The following is a 21,234-nucleotide window of genomic DNA, read 5'->3' as shown; positions in this document are numbered from 1 at the left end:
CCGCGGGAGCACGGGCCAGGGATGCGTAGGACAGGGGAAAGGTCGGGAGTCCGTTTGTGCAGGAGGAGATGTCTAAGCTAGGATCCAGAGTCCATTTCCCCATGGGCGCTTCCTTCTTCACCCCGTCCCAGCTCTAGCAGCCCATCTGGATTTCAGAAACAACCGAGCACACTTTGGACCGATAGAAGAACCAAGCTCGGCAAGGACAAGTGGAAAATAAAGCTCTTTTTTGCCCGTTTCCAAGCCATTGAAACCCCCAAGGCATCCACTCCCACCGTCTGTCTCCAGCCAGAGGTGGCCAGCCCCACGTTCCTCCTCCTCCTCCTTGAATCTGATGGCCCAGGGAGGGCTCTAGGCCTGGCTGCGGTGGCCGCTACACCAGGCTCTTGGGTTAGGCTTCTAGAAGTTCCACAGAAGTCCTGCCAGCTCCAGAGGGACGTCACCTGAAATGCTGCCGTCGCACCTGGACAGCTGGCCCGGGAAAGCCAAACCCCACATGGCATCCCTGGGCGTGGGAACGTGCAGCAGAGGCCTCATGGGAGCCCCACGACTTTGGAGCGAGAGGGCAACCCATCAGATGGGCACTGGTGTGCCGAGGGAGAAGCCGAGGCCCGGTGAGCGGTCTGCGGAGCCAGCCCTCAGCCGGTGCTGGCGCTGGAGCTACGGGGCCGGCGGGGAGGTGCCCCGCTCTGCGCCACCGCTCCCCGTCTCCCAGAGCTCCATGATGAGGTAAGGGTGGGTCTCCCTCAGAGCCTGGTAGACCTGATCCTTGCAGGCCCGGTCCCAGGACCTGCTGAAACTGAACAGCTCCCGCATCTGGCCGGGCGTCGTGCGCTTGGCGCGCACCCTCTCGTACTGCTCCTCGCTCAGCACCTGCCCGTGCAGCTTGTCCAGCACCGGCTCCACTGACGTCACTCGAGCCACCAGCTGCTCCCGATGCAGGTCCATGAAGTGCAGCAAGGCCGGAGCGCCCGGGGGCGAGGGTGAGGCTGGCCAGGGACACAGAAGGGCTCCCACAGCGGCTCTGACCTCTGACCCCGTCCACCCCCACCCTCCCAGCTCTCTTCCCTCACTTCCTCTGCATCCCGCCTCCTTCTCCCCTGCAAAGGCATCTGACCACTAGACGGGCACCTGCCTCCCCTCTGTCGGCATCTAGCCAGGATTATTTGGCTTGAGCTGGGGTCGGGGCCCATGATGGGGGCATCTGAGGCCGTCCAGTGGGGACAGAGGCCCCCTCTCCTTCCATGGAGGGGGTACCAGGGCCCCTGTGGGCAGGAGTAAGAGGATGAGGAGTGTCTCTGCCCCAGGGCACATGCCACCCTCCAAGGCCTGACCCCTGTGGGGGATGCAGTGGTCGAGTCCCTTCTCTCCCCCACCCCAGGCAGACAGTGCACCCAGGACTGCCCTGGCACTGTGGTCTCCGGCAGCTGTTACTCACCTGCTGGGACTGGAGGGACCAGAGAGGGCGCAGGCCGGAGATCCCCTGCAGGGAAACAGAGATGAAGCAGCATCTGTGCCCGAGCTGGTTAGGGACCCTCGTGAGGATCCTGGAAACCCCTACCCACACTCTGAGATTCTTTGATTCTGACAAGCAGCTACGGACAAGTTCTGGTCATACTGTGAGGCAAGGGCTGCTGGGGCCCTTAGGCATCGTCCAGGTGAGTCCCTTCCTTGTGCACGTGGGGAAACTGAGGCCAGGATCATAGAGACAGAGAGAGAGGCATCTGAACCCCAGAAAGCATGGTTTAGTCCGGTCTCGGGCTGAACAGAACCGAGGCGGAGAACTGGCCAGGTCCCTTGCTAGGTAACGTGAACTATTTGAAATGTCCTTGCCTTGAGCAGGAATCTACCCCTTTGTCCTTGTTTGGCCTGGGTGCACACGGACCAGATCTGTGTGTCCTGGAGTTCAATGTCAGAATCAAGAAAATCTCAGCACGTGGGAGTAACAAGAATTTCAGCAGGAAGGACAAACAGACACCCACACATGGGGGTCCTGGGGCCCATCCTGACTCATCGCCTATAGGAGCACTGATGGAGGAAGGTGACGGGGATGGCAAAGAATTTAAAGACCGAAACGGAAGAGGACTCTGGGAGAAACCGGAGCTATCAACTCGCCGGAGAGGGGACTCTCAGGAAGCCGCGGTCACAATCAGCCAGTATCTGAAGGGCTTTCCCACCCGTGGGGAAGCACACAGACTTCCGTCAGCCCCGAGGCCAGAATTCAGACCGAGAGGAGGAAGACATCGTCCAGGAGATTTGGGTTCTTGGGGGTGTCGGGGCTGACTACCTGTGAACTTCCATCTGTTCCTGAAAGTTCGTTATTCGATCCGGGTTTGTCTACCGTGAAAATACTGGAACGACCCAGATTCGCGTGTCTGATCCGGTGCTGCCCCAACTGGCTTGAGCCCTTCAACCCCAGAACCCTTGTGTTCTTATTCACGAGAAACTTTGCCAAAGGCCCTGTGATCAGAACCCACTAATTCAAGGACAGTGTGGCGTTGCCGTGGATGTGGGCGAGCGCCTTGGCGGACGGGCGGGGTAACCCGTGTTCGAATTCTGCGCCTGTACCAGCTGGGGCACGACTAGAAAACGCCTGGCCCGTGTTTTCCCCTCGGCAAATTGTGGTCACACAATGGACACGCATACGCATGGCGTAACCGACTTCCTCCCTCCCACCTCCGCGCCCCTGCACCTGACTTCACCTGGTTTCACCAAGGCTTCCCACACCACCGTGCCGTATTTTTTGTCTCTCACTTGAAGCCTGATCCCCGAGCCCAAGTGGCCGACGTAGAACTCAGAGAAAAGTTGGGGTTCTCCGGGGCTGCGGTAGCAGAGCTCCAGCTCCTGGAGAGCGAAACAGCCGTCAGCTGACCGCGTCCTGGGGGAGGGTGGTCTCTCCCCATCCAACACCTTCCCGGTGGCCCAGCGCGGCCCCATGGGGACGTTCCCCCGGTCCCCTGCACTGAAATGAAGTGCCACCTTCAGCCCCTTCTCTTTTCCTGGTTTTCCCGCAAATCCTGACTCAGGGTGGGGGGAGGGGAGGGTGAGGGTGAGTGGCGCCGGGCACCCTGTGGATGAGTCAGGACTCGCCCTTAAACGCAGGGGTCGAAACCAGACCCTCTCCCTCCACCGCCCCGTCTTGACCCCGAACCCTTGCTTCGCCAGCTGCTGGCCTGTCTCCTCAATGGGTCCTAAACGTGACCCACGTTCAGACCGTCCGCTGGCTCCGAGCACGCTTTCCCCAAACTCAGTAAATGCCACTGGATTTGGGCACCATCCCCAATCCCTGCCTCTCACACCGCACGCCAAGTCTTGCCCGCTCCATCGCCAGCGCCAACCCTGAATCTGTGGATGGCTCTCCGCCCGCGCGGTCTCCCTAGTGAGGCCAACAGCTCCCGCCTGCAGGACCCCGATGGCCTGCCAACTGTCTCCGACCGTCTCTTCTCGCTCTTGTGCGTTTCCCGTCCACTCCTGCCCAGCAGCCAGGAGCCCCTCTCAGAAAGTAGACCCCGTCTTGTACCCGCTAGGAGCTTCTCATTGCTCCAGACTGCACACGTGTGTGACCTGTCTGCCACAAGCCTCCGCGTGCCTGAGTCACGTCCTGTCACTCGGGCCCCCACTCCAACGTCACCCCCCCAGAGACACGTGCCGGGCCCCCGGGGCTGGGTCCACGTCACGCTCTGACACAGCCTGGTTGTGTCTCCTTCACAGCCCCTCGTGGTTTGTGGCCACTGTTTCTTTTATGATTTACATAGGTCTCCTTCCGTCTGGATGTCATTGTGCCGAGGGCAGGGATCTGTCGGTCTTATTCCTGGACTGTCCCCACGGAGGACGGCACACAGTTGGCACTGGATAAACGCCCCTGCTAATGCTCGACACGACAGGAAAATCCAAGCTATCCATCCTTGGGTGAGCATTTCCTAACTCAAGAGATACCATCAGTTCCTCGTCCTGCTGGGCATCTGTCCTGCCCGTCATGTCACACAGAGTGTTCGAGGACTCAGCTGGCCCCATGAGGAGGAGGGACTGACTCTGGTTCAGCTATTCACTTGCTGCTGTTCCCCAGACACTCTGGCCCGAGCAGCGGAACCTGGGCCGCGGTGAACATCCGGATACGGTGGACGAATATCCAGGGACCCGACATCATCCGTCTTCGGCCCAAACGGGAGACGGAGCGAGAGCAAAAGGCAGCCAGCCCCTCGCGGTGGGAGCTCAGTGCTCTTACGCACTGACCCAAGGCTGCCGTCCCTGCCGTGTCCTCCTGGGGGACAGGCACGATCTCACAGAACTGTCCCCTCCAGACAGGTCACCGTGCAACCACAAACGCCAGACATGCCCCCTCGCAGAACACACGGCCTGCTTTCCCAGTTACAGCTGTGCCCCTGCATGTGGCCCGCCTGGCGCTGAGGGGGTTAGCCGAGGTTCAGAGCACGGCCCGCTTCTAGAGTGCATTTCCGTTGTCTTCGTGTTCCCCCAAATATCCTACCGACGTCTAAATGCCAGGACTTGTTCTTTGCAAGCCTCTTCTGGAAAGGCCGCACCCCCAGTGCCCTGGGGCCCACTTGCACGCTGCCCCCATCCCGTATGTGCCCCTTCCTCCACCTGACCTCCTTCACGCTGCTCGCCCCAACTCCCCCGTGCTGTCAGCTGGGCCCCAGCTCCCCGCCGCGCCCCCCAGCAGTTCCGGGTATGACCTCTGACCCTGCTGACGGGCGAGCCTCTGGCCTGCTTACCTCGGGGATTGCTTCTAGGGTCCCCGAGCCGGACACGATGTAGCGGGAGCCCACGTAGAGCTGGGCCAGCGGGGGCGGCTTGTGGATCTGCACAAACTGGAATTTCTTCTCTTTGTCATCGATGGCCTGAGGGGCACACAGAGCACGGTCAGGGGAGGGGCTGGGCCGGCCGTGTGGCTCAGAGGGTCCGTCCACGGCGTTCTGCCCACGGAATGTGGTCTGAGCCAAGGGAGGTGGTACTTCTGTGTGTCTGTGTGGACGGAGTGGGCCGCTCTGCCCCACGGCCTGCGGCACCCAGAGCCCCGTGCTGGGCCTCTGTGATGCCAGGTGGGACCTGGGGCGTCGCTGGAGAGGAAGTTCGGGGGGCGGAGGTGGTTTGGGCACGGATGCCGGGCAAGAGGCCCCCTAAGCTGATTCACGGGGGGCAGCCCGTGGCCGACCAGGTCCCAGGGTTACCCGCCCGCCCTCTTCCCGCTGACCCGTCTGGGGGGCTCTCGGGCTGCACCCCGCATTTGCCCACAGCCTGCCCCGGCCCGGCCTGGCTCCTGGGGCCACCTTCTGAATACAGCAGTCGCTGGGGACCAGGTAGAGGTGGAAGGCGATCTCGTCCAGTTGGAGACGGTGGTACAGCAGCACCACGGAGATCACGGGGAAGAACCGCAGCGCGGCGTTGATGGTCCTCAGGAGCACGCCTATGGGGGAGAAGCTGGGGTCCTCCAGGACCACGTGGTACAGCTCCACCCTGGTCGGCTTCTCCACGAGCATCCCCTCCTCTTTCAAGTGGGCCACTTGGAACAGGGAGGTGTCCACGTGGCCCCCTGTCAAAGCACGGAGTCGAGAGACAAGGATTTAGTGCCTCGAGGGATCGGGCTGGGCCGGGGCAGGTTTCGGGGACGGGGGCTCAGTGGCCTGTCTGGGAGGAGGGGGGTCCTGCCTCGGTCTGGGGCCTTGGGAGGCTGTGGGCAACCCCGTCTCCAGGGCGGGAGCACGGTAGGGCACCCCTGAGCCGAGCCCATACCAGGCCCAGCCCCTGGTCCCAGTGCTGGGGGCATCTGGCCCCGTGGAGCCGTGTTGGTGTGAACTCTGACCGTGTAGGCCGGTGGGGGAGGCCTGCGGGAGAACAAACAGCAGGAAGGGACAGCGGGGACATGGAGTGACCAACGTGGTGTCTGCGTTTGTCATGTGTACACTCCCCTTTTTGGGAAGAACCTCGTCCCCCACCGTTGTGAGGGGCTCGGCAGGAACCGAGCCCCCCCCCCCGGAAGCCGCTGCTCCCAGTGGCCGAGACACACCCCTGCGCCCAGGCTGGCCCCCGTGGGTGCTCCTGACCGGGGCCTGGATCTGGAGGCGGTGGAGGGCAGATGAAGAGGCAGGGACCTTTCTGGCAGCCGGATGGGGTGGGGAGCCGGTGGCCGCTGTGGCAGGAGGGCCCTCCCTCCCTTTCTTGCTGCCACCCTGGGTGTCTTGGCTTCTCAGCGTCCTCGGCTCACCGCCTTTTCCCTCTTTTTTTCCTTAAAGACTTGTTGCCCGATCTTTCATTAAACCTATCGGCTACTCGAGAACCAACATTTCCGTTCCTTTCCTGCTGCTGGATGGTGTCTTTGTACTGACGGATTGCAGAGAGGAGGGGAGCCGCGGGGAAGATCCTGGACCGAGACGCTGCCTCTGGCTGGCCTCACTGGAGACGTTCAGAGCCCGCCATCGAGAGGAGGGTGTTTCAGAGGCAGGGTCGGGGCTCAGGGACTCATCTCTTGATTAAACAAAGGTGCCCAGTAAATCTCTGCCCCGTGATGGAACGACCCGGGCACTAAAGTCCTGGAGATCACGGCCCAGCACAGGGACAGACGGCAAACAGGACAAGGACTTAGAGCATCCCGAGTGCCGCCGTCACGCCTCCTTGCCCAGCCTCGGGCTGCTGCTGCCCCCACAGTCCAGGAGCCCGTACTCGGCTCTGCGGCTGGTCCCAGGGCTCTGCCCTCCCTGCGGAGCGTGTCACCTGCACCTTCCAGGCTCAGGTGAGCTGCTGAGGAGTAACGCGACTCTCCTGGTTGAGGAGGGACACGTGAAGGTGGGGCGGAGAGCTGGCTGGAGGGGCGGTCAGTGACGGGGGCTGCTGGGCTCTGACTCCCCGCAAAGCACCACCTGCTCTCAGGGTCTGAGTCACTAGCCTCGCTGTGCAGCATCCCCCTCCCCACGGGACTGTGGGGATTCTGTCCGTGACGCCCTGGGAACGGCAAGGGTCGCCTGCTGTGGCTAGGGGTCAAATGCAGCCTGACTGGGAACGCTATAAGCAGGCTGTGTGGTTCCTCCTGCTTCTCCCCTCAACGACAGGCCCACTCCTGGTAACACGTGGGGTTCTGGGGAGGGAAAGGTCTCTTGAAGATACGTTTTGCAGAATCAGTGATTTCTGGACTCCATCGCCGTACGACTCAGGAGGTGTGGGTCCCAGAGAAGCAACAGTTTCACGGCACGGAGGGCGTGCCGGGGGCTCCCGGCCATCTGCAACAGGTGTGTTCCCACAGGAGCTGGGGTGACCCCACCCGGATGGCTGTGCGAGCTCTGTCCTTCCCCTGTGGGCAGCACAGACAGGACTGAGTCCCTGGAGCCAGCGAACTCACTTCTGGGGGGACGAGCTCTGTGGAAGGCAGGCTGCCCCGTGCGCTGAAGGAGACGGGGGCCGGGGGAGGGGGGCCCAAAAGGACAGAACTGGCTGCAGGGGCCGCAGCCTGTGCGGTCCCACAGGGCTCCGTGCCCACGAGGGCCTTGTGCTTGGTTCAGTGGCCCGCTGTCCTGGTGCTGAGGCTCCGAATGACTGTGGAACAGAGGGCTGCGGGTTTTCACTTTGCCCTGGGCTCCACGGTTGACGGAGCCAGTCCCACAGAAGGATGACAGCGCCGCGAGCCATGGGGTCTGGGAGGCTCTGGGGTGCGGCTGAGACTTGGAGGGGCTGAAGCTCGAGGCTCTGGCCACAGCGGCAGAAAGCTCACCGTGGAAAGCTATAACCCGACGCCATAACTCGACAGAGGACCTCACGGCGGACAGTGAACAAGCAGCCAGGGCCCAGGTCCTAAACCGGGCTGGTTTCCAGGACAGGACCCAGCTGCAGCCCACAGGGCAGGTGCGTGGATTCCTTCGAGGGGCCGTTTCCTGGGTTGGCCTGAGCTACAAGCTGCTTTTGTGCGTTTTGCTTCTTGGTCTGCAGACAGACCCCAAAGGGCACAAGCCCCGAGCAAAAGGCAGGCCGCCTTCTCGCGGCCCTGCTCGTGTTCTCTCGCCCAGGCCTCAGATGCGGAGGCTTTCCCAGAATATCTTGGCATCGAGCAGGGGGAGTGGTGGTGTGGCCCCGAGCATCCTGGGCCGAGTGTGGAGGCCACAGTCCCTCGTTGCTGGGCAGAGCTGAGCCCACCGACTCCACCGGCCAAGCATTCTGTCCCCGACAGGGCACCTGGAGACGCCCTGGGCCAAGGTCCCACTCTGTGGAAGGGGCAGGATGGTTACTGTGGGTACCCCCCCCCCCAGCCATCTCGCACCTGCCCCACCCATGCTTCACTCTGGAATCTTCCCTAGTGACCCTGTCCATCCAGCCAGGCACCCCCGGGACCCCCGAGCCTCTCCCCTTGGTCCTGGCCCCCACGCTGTATTCCCGAAGCTTCAGTGGTTCACACCGAGCCTGTGTGCTCTTGACAAATGAGCCTCCGGTCCCCAGAACTGGCCAAGTTCCTTGCTTCTCATTTTTCTTTCCATATCTTTCTTGCTGCTACTTTGTCAATGATTCTTCTTACACGTATGGTCTTCGATTGATGACCCTGGTAGTTTAATGTGCGTTAAAGTCTAAAGTAAATCCGTACCTTTACCCAGATATATTTAATTCCTGGGACAGCACTACAAACAAATCTACCAGCCGACACATAAACGGACCGTGACGACCACAGCCCCCTTTCTGATCTAACTCAACCAGACACAGTGTGAGTGCTCAGCCCCGTGTCCGCCGTAACACCGACTGTCCATCAAATCACCGATCGTCATTAAACCCTTTATTTTTATTTTTTATTTTTTTAAAGATTTTATTTATTTATTTGACAGAGATAGAGACAGCCAGCGAGAGAGGGAACACAAGCAGGGGGAGTGGGAGAGGAAGAAGCAGGCCCACAGTGGAGGAGCCCGATGTGGGGCTCGATCCCACAACGCCGGGATCACGCCCTGAGCCGAAGGCAGACGCTTAACCGCTGTGCCACCCAGGCGCCCCGTCATTAAACCCTTTAAACGTTTCACCAATTTTACTCTTCTCTTGAAAAACGATTTTTTCTGTGTTTGCAATTTCTCAATGGACCATTGTTACGAGGGAACCTCGGGAGACACGTCCAGAGCCACCGTTCAGAAGTCTGTGGTCAGCCTGGCGGCCCCACCTTGCTGGGCGTGTCCATCCTGGCCACTGCCACGACCTCCCCCTAGGCTTCCACCTTCCGCAGTCTCGCTACGATGGGTCCAGATGTCTCTCTCTCTCTCTCCTGCTTTCGACTCTCGGGGTTTTTTCATCCTGAGAACGAAGTCCCATCTTTCGGCGACTGGAGAAATTTCTTGGCACGTCTCTCTTCGAACATTGCATCTTCTCTGTCCTGTCCATCACGTCCTCCTGGATTCTGATCAGATGTGTGTGTTAGGCCTTCTTACGGCCTCTTCCACGTCGCTGAATCTTTATTTTTCCATGTTTTAAAGTATTTTCTGAAATTTAGTTTGTGTCCGAACTCGGTTGACCCTTGGTAATAGCGCCTTGCTTCTCGCGCATATCTTAAGGACCCTTTCCTCAAGCACATGGAACGTAGTTATTTTACGGGCCGTGTCTGATGATTTCAACGTCTGAAGTCTTCGTGGGGCTGATCCTGGGACCTGCCGTTCCCACTGGTTCTCGCTCGCGGTGCCTTGTTCACGGTGTGGGAGATTTCTGACTGTGAGCTCACAGCTGTTAGAACTTTAACGGGGGAGGTCTTCGGAGGCGAGAGAGGTCGGGAAAGGTGCGTTCGTTACTCTTCACGACTCCATATCCTCCTGGGAAGCCCCCGTTCCCGGCTCCCCGTCGGGCGCTAGTCCTGCCCGTGGGGACCCGACAGCCCCGTTACTTCATTGCCCCTCACTTTGTAAATGGCCCTGTCTCTTCCAAATCCACCACTGACCACATGGCCTGGTTCCTGCCGGGACCATGAGGGACACAACCTGGGTAGAGGGCACTGAGTAGATGCCAGTTATTCTCGTTACCGAGGAGAATACTTCCTATTCAGGGAAACTTTCGAGTAATTCGGGCGAGAAGAATGAGGAGGCTGGGAGACCAACATGCCTCAAAAAAAGAGCTGCGCAGAGCACGGCGCTTCCGTTCCATAACCCCGTCTCTCTGAGGAAGCCGCGCGCTCCCCCCGCAGGACGCCGCCACCCAAGCCCCTTCCAGGCCCCTCATTACCACCGTCCCCTCCCCGCTGCTCACCTCGGAGGTCCACAAAGTGGGGGAGGTACACAGCCGCCACGGCCCCTGGCTCCGCCTTGATGTCAAACAGAGGGCCCGCCACCACCCAGTCCTGCTGTGGGACCATCCCGCGCAGGCCGGCGTCCCAGGCGCAGAATTCCACGTCGATGGTCACGGGCCCTCTCACCACGAAACGGAGACCCGTGTTGGGCCAGTGGTAGGAGCCAGCCACGGGCAAGCGAACGCTGGGGGAACAGGGAGAGGGGGACCCAGAATTACTCTGTGCCAACTCACCAGACCCCGTGCAGGGCGCTGTGGACCCAGTGGAGCGTCGCAGACCCAGACGCGGCAGCCAGAAGGACTCGGTGTCCTGCTGCCCTCTGACTGTATGGGCAGGTCACTGAACTTCCCTGATCGTGTCCTCTGTAAACCGGGGTGACAGGCACACCCTTCTCCGGGGTGTGAGTGCTGCGGGACCTGGCGCCCGCAGACACATTAACGTAAGCCTGGGGGCGGTTACGTTTCTATTATGGTGATGGTGATGAAACAGGAAAGCGTTCTTGTTTTTAAAGGCCTATTTGCCAATATAGTCTACACAATAATACTAACGACACACCCCTGGAAATGAAAACAGCTCTGCCGGGGCCTCAAGCGATATTCCCAAGGTTCCCCACGCGGTGAGCAGTGGGGTCGCGGGCGGTGAGTAGTGGGGTCGCAGGCGGGCAGCGTCCGCAGGGGTAAGGTGGGAGGGAAACCACCTCTCAGCAGAGAGGAGGTGCGTGGCCATGTGTCGTGGAGGGGATCACGACTGTGACCACGGACACCACAGCTGCACATTGTGGATATTGATAAGCCAGGACGAGTGGGCCCCTCTGAACGCGGACTGGGCCCGAGCTGATCGGAAGGACTTGAGAACGTTACATCTGCTAACGGTTATTGTGTTAGCGAAGAAAGGTCTTTCTTTGCGTTTTCGGAAATGCATCACAAAATATTTAGGGGTAAAATCACCCAATATCTTGGATTTAAAATGCTCTAATAGAGGGACACCTGGGTGGCTCAGTTGGTTGGGCACCTGCCTTTGGCTCCGGTCATGATCCTGGGGTCCTGGGATCGAGTCCTTCATCGGACTCCCCGCTCAGTTGCCCCCGCCCGCCCTCTGACTTGCGCTCTCTCTCTTAAATGAATAAATATATAAAATCTTTGAAATGCTCTGACGGAAGGTGGGAGAACGGAATAAATTGGGCGAGACAGCTGCTGAACCTGGGTGATGGGTACATGAAAGTTCCTTGGGCCCCGTTTTGGTTCAAGGTTGAAAACTGTCACAATAAAACCCCCTTTTCCATAATAAAAGCACTGACTCAGGATCTCAGCCTTGTCCTTGCCTGCGGGCTTGGAAGGGGAGGGGACCCCAGCACCCTGGATGTGGTGCTGACGGGCTGTGGGGAGCAGGTGTGAGGAGGGTGATGTGGGAGGCCAGCCCGGGTCAGCAGCACCCCCGCCCCCAGCCCCCTCACCGGTACAGGCTTCTGTCTTCGTCAACCAGCTCCGTGGCCACAGGCCCCAGGGGACCCCAGAAGTCATCCTTGGTCCCCAGAGGCTCCCTGTGTAGGTCCTCTGGAGGGACAGGGGAAGCCAGGTCCTCCAGAGGGACAGGGGAAGCCGGGTCCTCCGTAGGGACAGGGGAAGTCAGGTCCCCCAGAGGGACAGGGGAAGCCGGGTCCTCCGTAGGGACAGAGGAAGCCGGGTCCTCCAGAGGGACAGGGGAAGCCGGGTCCTCCGGAGGGACAGAGGAAGCCAGGTCCTTCGTAGGGACAGGGGAAGCCAGGTCCTCCGGAGAGACAGGGGAAGCCAGGTCCTCCGGAGGGACAGGGAGAGGCAGAAAGAATTCCACCAGAGCTGCTTGCAGGGAGCTTCTCTCTGGAAACAGGCAGGACAGTGGTCAGCTCTAGGTTCTTCTGTCTGACCCCCCCCCAGCCCCGTGACGAGATCATGGCGGGGGGCCCTTCCCAAGGCTGGGCTCCCTGGCTCACGGCAGGGAGGGTCTGAAGCCTCTGTCCCCGCTCTTGCAGCTGCCTGCCTGCTGCCTGAGGAGGGCCAGCCCTGCTGCCCCAGCCCCTGCCCCAGCCCGTGACCCAGCCCAGCCCGACGTAGTCCCAGCCCTGCTCCAGCCCCAGCCCTGCACCCCCCACCCGCCCAGAAGTATTGCTCTTCCCAGCGGCTACAGGTGGGCAGCTGTGAGCCGAACATGGCTCAAAGCATGGATGGGCAGGGATGGAGAGAGGACTCTCAGGCCCCAACCCCCAGGCTGGGACAGAGGGAAGCAGAAGTCCTGCAAGGTTCTGGGAGTGGAAGGCTTCCCACGGGGTAGACTCTATTAGGGGGAAACCCGCCCTGTCGCACCCCAGCGGCAAGGGGATGGAGCCACCCCTCCATGATGCCCCCAGCCTGGACCCTCGGACTACCTGAGTCCTGTCTGTGCTGCTTGGGTAAGGACAGGCCGCTCGTCCCTTCCTCGCTTGGGCCCTCGTTAGGCATCGTCACACTCGGTGTCCTAGACACACAGAGATCCTAGAGGAAGCTAGGGCTGTCTCCAGCTTGTCCCAATTTGAACGTGTGGCCCGAGTCCAGGCTTCTCCAGGAGCCCCTTCCCTGTGAATGACCCCATCTGCTCAGCCCTCCAGGCCAGAGCCAGAACTGGGGTGTCATCCTGACCCCCCATGTGGGAGAGCTGACGGGTCACCTGTCATTCCCCCCAGAATAGTAGCTCTTTGTATCCTCTTCCCCTTCCATGGCCTCTACCCTGGCCTGCGGCACCCCTCTGCTCTCCCCCGCTCTCGCCCCTCCCAGGCCGTCCCTCCGGGCACAGAGGCTGCTCCCCCTCCCCTCGGAAGCCCCGAGATGTCTGTCCACTGCTGCTGGGGTGAAGGCTCTGCTCTGCCTGTCTCCCCGCCCCCACCCGCTGCGCCCGTCCCCCTGCTCACTCACCCCTAGACCAGGGGTTCTCAAACTCGCCTGGAGGGCTTGTCAGACACACGGGCCTGGAACCCCCAACCCAGAAATTCTGATTCAGCAGGTCTGGAGTGGAGCCCGAGAATTTGCATTTCTGGCGCGTTCCCAGGCACTGCTGGTCCACGGACCGCACTTTGAGTGGTGCTGTTCCTGACACCAGGCCTCGATCTGTTCCTCGAAGGAGCCGAGCTGGGAGCCTCTTCCTCTGCCTGGGATCCCCCCTTCTGGGCCCAGCTAATCCCTCCAGTGTTTCAGGGCTCAGCCCCGCTCCTCTCGGACAGGGTGAAACCAGCCCTTGAAAGCACTCCCTACCCGCCCCCGGTACAGCGACACGGGCTGGGGGGTAACTTGCACCAAGCCCTGTTCCCTGCGGCCTGCCCAACACACAGTGGGTCTGCAGGGAAGGTCCACCCAGCCTCGTGCCCTTTCCCTTCGAACTGCAGCCACAAACGTGGGCATCCATGCAGGGTCAGGGCCCGAGTGCCCCAAACCGGGGGAAGCAGGGCAGCTGCAGCGTATTCCCCGTGGGGAAGATGGACTCTGCCTGGGGCTCGCCCGCCAGCCCCCCAGCCCGGCGTTGGTCTGGTCCCAAGCCTCTCGCTCTTTGACTCTGCCTCCCCCTCCAGGTTCCTGGTTTCTTGTTCCCAGCCCCACCCGCGTTCCCGTTGCCTCTGTTCCCGTTCATCTCCCTGGTCTTCCCCTGGAAGGGTTTGAGCAGCGCAGTGACCCGTTCTATTTGCACTCCACACACACGCCCACTCTGGCAGCCGTGGCCTCCTGGCTACTTCCCGGGTCTGTCTGCCTCCACCCCAGGGCTTGGCTCTGGCCAGTGACGGCCTTGGGCCTGGGTCAGCCCGAGGGGGTTCTGGGTCCCCCTGACCCCCTTACCATCCGCTGTGGATGAGCAGTGGAGGCTTCTCCTTCTCCAGGGCCCTCAGCATCTGGGTCACCTCCTCACTCAGCTGGGTCTGGTCCAGCCTGTGAGCACAAAGGAAGCCTGGTTCTCCCGGGATGCTTATTGCCCCCTCGGGGTCTCTGAGTCCTCACCTCTGACACACGTCGGCCTGCTCCACGTGCACGAGCCACAGACAAGGCGGCAGGTGGGAAGCCCCGCGCCCCATACGGGGAGGTGCACGCCCTACTCACCAAAGCCGTCAGAGCCCTTCGCCCCTGTGGGTCGGGTCCCCTGGGTCCGGGAGGGGAGGAGGCAGAGACCTTTGCGGCATGCCAGAGGGCAAGCAGCCAGGATGTGACTCGTGGCCAGGGAGCCGGGGCCCAGTCCCTCCAGCCCGCAAGGACCAAGCCCCAGCAGGCCCTCCCATGTGTGGGAGACCGTGAGAGGCAAGAACGCTGTGTGCGGAGCGGGCTGGGGGTGGAGGTGCCAGCCCCCGGGTCGTGAAGGGTCAGTGTCAGCTTTGGGAGGGCTCCCTGCACGCTGTCCAGTCCCCGGGGTCTGGCCCCTTGGTGTCCAGCCCCCCGCTCCCTAGGTCTGAGAACCCAGGCTGTGCAGACCCCTTCCGAGGGCCAACTGGAGCTTACAGGAACCAGGGTGTGTGGGTCCTGGAGCCCCTGGCCTGCTGAATGCGACAGGGCCCAGCCGGGGGCTGCAGGGAGGGGTGTTGCCAGAAAGAGCCACGGGCTTGTTTTCAGGGTGTGGAGGAAGGAGGCAGAGAGAACCCAGCGGGGATGGCTGCTCCCTGGGCGACTGTCCAGGACCTCAGGGCGGAAGGGAGGGTGGTCTGCTGCCCCCACCCTGCAGGCCTGATCTGCTCTGTGCCCATCCTGCCCGGGGCTGCTCCCCCTGCCTGAGCCTGGCCGGCTCCTGCTTCTGCCTGGGGTCTCGGCCTCGAGGTCCCTCAGTCCACTCCATCCTCCCCCACCCCACAGACTCAGAAGACCCTCGCTTTCCCTTCACAGCTCCCGGCGGAGCTCGGAAATCCGCATTTGTGCATTAGCACGGGACTGGCGACTAGCGTTCCCCTCGTTCCCACTGGAGTGTGAGTGTCAGGAGGGCAGGGCCCCCACCTGCTTGCTCACTCCCATGTCCCGAGAGCCTGCCTGGCGCGGGCCCGTGGGAGGCACGCGGTGAGGAGGGGAGGAGGGAGAAGTGGCCTGCGGGTCCCCTTACAGTCGCCCGCCTCGCTCCTGATGATCGTGTCCCCCTGTCCGAGTCTCTTCCCAGACTGCCCACATTCCAACGTGCACTGTACTTCTCGTAGCTCGTGAGGTGGACACATGCGCCCATTACACAGATGAAGACACCTGAGTCTCCGATGAAGACTTCCCCGAGCCCCTCGGCTTGGGTCCGTGTTGGAGCTGGTGAAGAGCCCAGGCTGACCTACATTTATGGGGCCCTTCTCCTTCCCCTGTCCACTTCCACGGCCTCCACGACCTTGCCACCCGGTGCGTCTCCCCTCCCCTGGCCCCCCGCCCGAGACCCCGCAGGCCTTACCACAGGAGCATGAGCTGGCGGGTAGGGCTCCTGAGCCCTTCGCAGAGCAGCCGCACGCCGACGTCCTCCAGCTCATTCTGCTGCAGATCGAGCTCGGTCAGGCTGGGGCTGGTGCTGAGCGTGGAGGCCAGGGCCTGGCAGCAGCCGGACGTGAGGCCGCAGCCGACCAGTCTGCAGGAGAGACGCGCCCAGGCCCACCGTAACCTGTATGACTAATGTGCCCGGTGTCCCCTTGCACGGCTGGGTGTCGGGGCTAACCACATCGACCCTGCCGGGTGCCCAGAGCCTGCCGACGAGGGAGCCCTGGTGGGTTTCAACACTCAGGGCATTTACGATGCAGGACAACAGACCGGGGACTTCTAACATAGGAGAGAAAGCTAAGGGGAGTGTGGTGGCTTCTACCGGAATGACGTGTCTGTCCTGCTCTGTCCCCCGCAGCTCCCGCCGCTCTCCCCCTCCTGGCCCACCCCCACAAACGGTCAGTGAGGACAATCACAGCAGCCGGTGTAGCCTGCAGCCTGGCTGTCTCAGCCCCTCGCAAAGGTGCTCGGCTCCCGCGTCCAGGAGCGAGTTGAAGCTCAGCTCCAGGTGGGTCAGGGTCTGGCTGGCGCTCAGCGCCGAGGCAAAGTCCCTGCAGCTCTCAGCCGTGAGGCCACAGCGGGCCAACCTGTGGGAGACACATACCTGCCGATTCCACTGACACCTGCCAACGTCCTGCCCCTCCCCAGCCTTCGCTCCCAGGCAGCCCGTCTTCCCTTCTGTCCCAGAGGCGGCCCAAGACTTCCCCCATGCCGTCCTGCCTCTGCTCTGACACTCCTCTCTCAGATCACCAGCTCCTTCTCTTTGCCTAAGTAATATGCTCAATTCGACGTGCCCCCCTAAAGCAGAACACCCCGGGATCCTCCATCCTAGCCCATGCAACCTCTTACGGGAGCGTTCCAGTCGTCACTCAGGACTTCGCTGGAGGGTCTTACTTAGATGGTCTTGCATCCAAAAGCAATAATGCTCTGAGCTCCCCCAGTGTTTCCAGTGAGGAGAACGAGTCACGTCTACCCGACCTAGTGCCGATGCTCTTGGGGCAACACCCCTGCTTTTTATGACATGACCCCAGTGAGCCGGCATGAGCCGGATCTGGGCTCTCCCGACAGAGAGGTACTGCCGGTGCCGACTGTGTCCCCGCTGGGTTCCCGTCTCAGATCTCCTGTTTCTGGCTGTGGAAACTGGGCCAAGCCAGTGGACCTCTCTGAGCCTCAGTTCTTATCGTCTGGGAAACAGAAATAATTGTCCCTTCTGTGCAATGTCCATGGGTTCTTTCCTGAAGACCCCAGAAGACATGGAGATTATGAAGTTCTATACCCCGTGAGGGGTTTGTGGAAGATGGATGTCTTCCCCCCAGGATGTGAGGTGGGATTTCTGAGTCCCTTTCAGAAGCCTTTTCTACCAGACCCAAGCAGCTCTCATTGGCAATGGTTTTGGAAGAGGACACAGGAAGGCACAATGCAAGGCTGGATTTGCCTTCTCACACTCCGTTGGCTCCCCTTTCTCTCCATCCCCCCTTCCTTCTCTTCACTTCCCTTGGAATCTAGCTTAGATTCCACCATCTGTCCTCGCCAACATCCTAAAGGTGACCTTCCGTCACATCCTTCTGGCTCACCCCAAACTCTGCCATCTTCCTGCTCCCGAACCCAACCCCCACTCCCGCCTGAGTCACAGGACAGGTGTGGCCGTTAGGAACCATGACCAGGAGCAGGTGGAAACCCCCAACTTTACAGTGGCCACTTCAGGACGGTGTCTTCCCCAAACATCCACAGCCAGCCCTCACGCTCTCGGCAGACAACTCGATTCCTACCCCACAGAGAAAAATGGAGCCATCAGATGGAAACCTCACAGCGTCCCACAGTCCAGCCCGTGTGCCTCTGTGCCTACCTCTCTGTGTCCCGTCCTGTCTGTCTTCCTGAGACGCAGAGAAGGCGCTCCCTCCCCACCAAGGCCAGTCAGTCCCCTACTCCTCCCCTTCCTGTATCTTTCATCATCGAATTTCAAAGTCCGGTCTTTTCCTTCTTCTTAAACGCAAGCAAGTAGTCCAACACACACACTCATCTTTAGCTGGTCCCACGCTCCCCTCTGCTGTAACTCTTTCCTCTTTTTTATCACCGAGTCTTGATATTGTGGTCTCATTTCCCACCTGGAAATTTCCAGTCTGGTTGCAGGTCCCTTACATGGCAGAAGCCGTTCCTGCTAAGATCACCCATGACTTCCCTAACGCGAATCCAACATTGGACAGTTTTCAGCTTTTGCTTTACTTGGCTTCCCAGCAGCCACGGCCCCTGCTGGCCACACTGTCCTCGGAACCCTCCGCTCCTTTGGGCTCCATGCAGCACACTCCACTGGTGTTCTCCCCACCTCCCTGGCTGCTCCTTCTCAGTCTTCTTTGTTGGCTTTTCTTTTCCTGGGCAGTAAACGTTGGGGGGGTTCCCCAATGCTTGACATGCAATCTTATCTTGGCATATGAATTTTAGGATCAGCTCAACCACTTCTGCAAGAAAGGCAGCTATGATTTTCATACGGATTAAATCTGTACAGCAATTTGGGGAGTGTCGCCATCATAATGATATTAATTTTTCCGATCCATGAACATGGGATGTCTTTCCATTACTTAAGGTATCATTAGATTTCTCTTAATCATGTGTTGTAGTTTTCGGTATATAAGCCTCACTCTTCTTTTGCTAAATCTACCAAGTATTTTATTCTCTTTTTGATGCTATTGTAAGTGGACTTGTTTTCTTAATTTCGTTTTTGGATTGCTCATTGCTAGTGTGCAGAAGTACAACTGATTTTTATACGTTGACCTTATATCCTAAAATCTTGGTGAATTCGTGCATTAGTTCTAATGGCTATGATCTCCTATATGTAAGATTACACTATCTCTAGAGAGATGGTTTAACCTCTTCCTTTCTAACCTGGAAGGCTTTTATTTCATTTTCTTGCCTAATTGTCCTGGATAGACCCTCCGGTACAATGTTGAACAGAAGAGCCAAAAGTGTACTCAGCTACCATCTCTGATCTCCTGCCCATCCCTGTTTCAGAGCAGGACCCAGCTCGGACTCACCGCAGGGTCTCCAAGTGGCAGGAAGGGAACCTCAGGGCTTCACAAAGGCTCTGTACTGCGGACTGGCTCAGGTGGTTTCCACTCAGGTCCAGGTCCTTCAGGTTTCCAGTGGTCCGGAGAGTGAAAAAGAGGACCCGCCAGCAGGCATCTGTCATGGGGACACACCTGAGCCTGAGGGAGGGGGACAGGGACAGGAGGGGCGTGAGCTGTGTGTGCAGGGCCTGAAGTGCAGCTCTGCCCCTCGGGATGCCAAGCCCAGGACCGACCAAGCAGCCTCCCCATGGCTCCTCTGCCCCCTGTCCCCCTGGGCTGCACGCCCCTCCTCTGTGTGGTTCCTCATTCTGCAGCCCTTGACACATCATCTGAAGTGTGCATTTTGTGTGTCTGTTTCTGTCCTGGTCTGGGAGTTCCTCGAGGGCAGCTGTTTTTCCTCTTTTTATCTGAAGTGCCCAGCAGAGGTCCTGGTGCAGAGGAGGAGCCCGGGGAGTCTTCCTCCCTTCAATGCAGACACACCTGTGTTCCTCTCGTCCAGACATTCTGGAATCCCAGTGCCCAGAAAGGAAAGGAGGGAGGGGAAGAGGGAGCAGAGGCTGGGAGAGGTGGTTTGAGGATGACACATGAGGGGAACGGTATATGTGACCGGGTATATGGCTGTCCGGGTTGGCTTGCTTGGCACCCCCTCCCAAGGATGGAGAGGGGTCCCTGGGAGGAAGTGCCAAAGGAGAGTGTCTCAGGACGGAGGATGATGGGCTCCATCTGGGGGTGTTAGAGCTGGCTCTCTGCCCCGTATACCTTCCACTCATTTAATGTTTCCGTTCTCACACACGGCTTTAGTGAGCTCATCTACTTCCAAGGCTTCAGCAGCTCAAACTCTACCCCGGGGTCCAGACTGGCATCTCCACCTTGACACCCAGTAGCACCTCGACCCAATGCGTCTCAGTGTGCCCCCCACTCCGGTAGTCTTTCCCGCAGGTCTGCAGAACTGCGCAGAGGAATGGAGCACTGGCTCTGCACACACATGTACTCGCGCCCCAGCTCCCCGAGCCTCGCTCAGCGTCCTCGGCTGCAAGAGGAGGGCAGCAAGAGACCCCCTGCAGAGGGTTTTGTGAGGACTGAAAGATACTACAGAGCACCCCCCAACGCCTTACCTCACTTCAAAGCTTCAACAGCCCCAGGAGGGTCAATGCTACAGACATACCTCCCCCAAAACCATCATTTGAAATCTTAATTATTTAAATTTCTTTTATGCCTATTTCGTTTTGTGGAATTCGAACCACAAATTTTTACATTTTTGTTTCAGCCAACATGTGCCATCTTTAATCAGAGGGGCTTTAATAAGAAACAGTTAAACGTTTATCATTCAAAACGTGCAACGCTTAAGTACAAGCCAAATGCCTGGAAGCTGCCCATTCCGACCACGTTGGGTTGATCCCCTGCTCCCTTCCTCCAACCTCTGGCTGATCTTCCATTTCTTTCCGTCTGTCTTGTCTGTTCATAGTGGCCCCTTGCTGCTCCGTCTGTCTTGCCTTCCCGGCTCAGTGCCTTTCAAATCTCCCGCCCCACCTTGGGACCCTCTCCGTTTGTCACCGCCATTGGGAACGCTCTTGCTCCGGCTTCACCGCCCGGGTTCCCCCTGCTCCACCCCCAGCCTCTGCCCACGCACCCACTCTGCATGCTTCTGAAGGCCCCACGTCAGGCTGCCGCCCTTGGCAACACCTGTGCCCAGGTCCTTCTTGACGGACCAGCTCCCATGTATAACCACGCACAGTGAGAAGCAGCCTACGTGCCCAGAATAGAGAAGTGGTCAAAACAGTCATGGCGCCTTCCCCGTGGAATACCGTGTGTTCGTTCAGAATGAGGCTGTGGCGGGCTCCCTCGTTACACGGGGGAAGACTGCCTTGGTGTGAAGATAAAAGACCTGGGTGCCTGACTGGCTCGTTCGGTGGAGAATGTGACTCTTGATCTTGGGGTTGTGAGTTTGAGCCCCACGTTGGGGGTAGAGATGACTTAAAAAATAAAGACAGAGACCACAAAATAAAATGGACAGCGCGGTTCAGCTCTGCCAAAGAAAAGTGCGTAAAAGAAAGACTGCGGGTAGCCCCTGATGGTTCACAAGGACCACCTCTGGGTGACAGAATGCTGGTCCACGCTGATTTTCATCTGCTTGCGTATCGACATAACCTCACGTTCTGCGGTAAACACGAACGTCATCGTGAAAAGAAAAAAATGTAAAAAAAATAAAAAAATAAAAGCCCCGAGTCCAACATTTCTTCCTCTGAGGCCCTTTCTTTTTCTGCTCTACTTGTGTGCTCACTCCCTTCCTCAGGCTCTGGCGGAGCCGTGTCCGTGCCCCTGTCCCTGTGGGCACCGCTCTCTACTCTAATCATGGGAATGGCCTCTGTCTTCTGCCTCAGGTCTTGAGTTCCTTGAGGACGGAGATTGTGTTTTATTAGTCTGTGATCTCAGAGCAGAGGGC

At 59.5% G+C, this 21,234-nt stretch overlaps 1 protein-coding gene across 3 annotated transcripts in view; it reads right to left on the bottom strand.

Annotated features, from left to right (window-relative positions):
- Window positions 1-227: 227 nt before the first annotated feature.
- NLRP1 (NLR family pyrin domain containing 1) overlaps window positions 228-21,234 on the bottom strand; it is a 35,157-nt gene continuing 14,150 nt past the window's right edge. The window contains exons 5-16 of one of the 3 annotated variants that reach the window (XM_045804874.2): window positions 18,759-18,929; window positions 16,146-16,316; window positions 15,650-15,820; window positions 14,086-14,175; window positions 12,651-12,739; window positions 11,703-12,105; window positions 10,210-10,433; window positions 5,289-5,551; window positions 4,734-4,859; window positions 2,703-2,844; window positions 1,439-1,483; window positions 228-989 (exon numbers count right to left, since the gene is read on the bottom strand). In XM_045804874.2, coding sequence (XP_045660830.2) covers window positions 661-989; window positions 1,439-1,483; window positions 2,703-2,844; window positions 4,734-4,859; window positions 5,289-5,551; window positions 10,210-10,433; window positions 11,703-12,105; window positions 12,651-12,739; window positions 14,086-14,175; window positions 15,650-15,820; window positions 16,146-16,316; window positions 18,759-18,929 — 2,224 coding nt within the window. In that variant the 3' untranslated portion in view covers window positions 228-660. Of the gene's footprint in view, window positions 990-1,438; window positions 1,484-2,702; window positions 2,845-4,733; window positions 4,860-5,288; window positions 5,552-8,754; window positions 9,821-10,209; window positions 10,434-11,702; window positions 12,106-12,650; window positions 12,740-14,085; window positions 14,176-15,649; window positions 15,821-16,145; window positions 16,317-18,758; window positions 18,930-21,234 lie in introns of those variants that run through there. The other 2 variants (XM_045804875.2, XM_045804876.2) reach the window with 2 other exon arrangements.

This window comes from Ursus americanus, chromosome 14 (genome assembly GCF_024610735.1).
Source record: "Ursus americanus isolate L20-20 chromosome 14, mUrsAme1.1.p, whole genome shotgun sequence".
Classification (NCBI taxonomy): domain Eukaryota; kingdom Metazoa; phylum Chordata; class Mammalia; order Carnivora; family Ursidae; genus Ursus; species Ursus americanus.
Note: the sequence above shows the minus strand (reverse complement) of the source record. Positions and strands in the feature narration are given on the sequence as shown.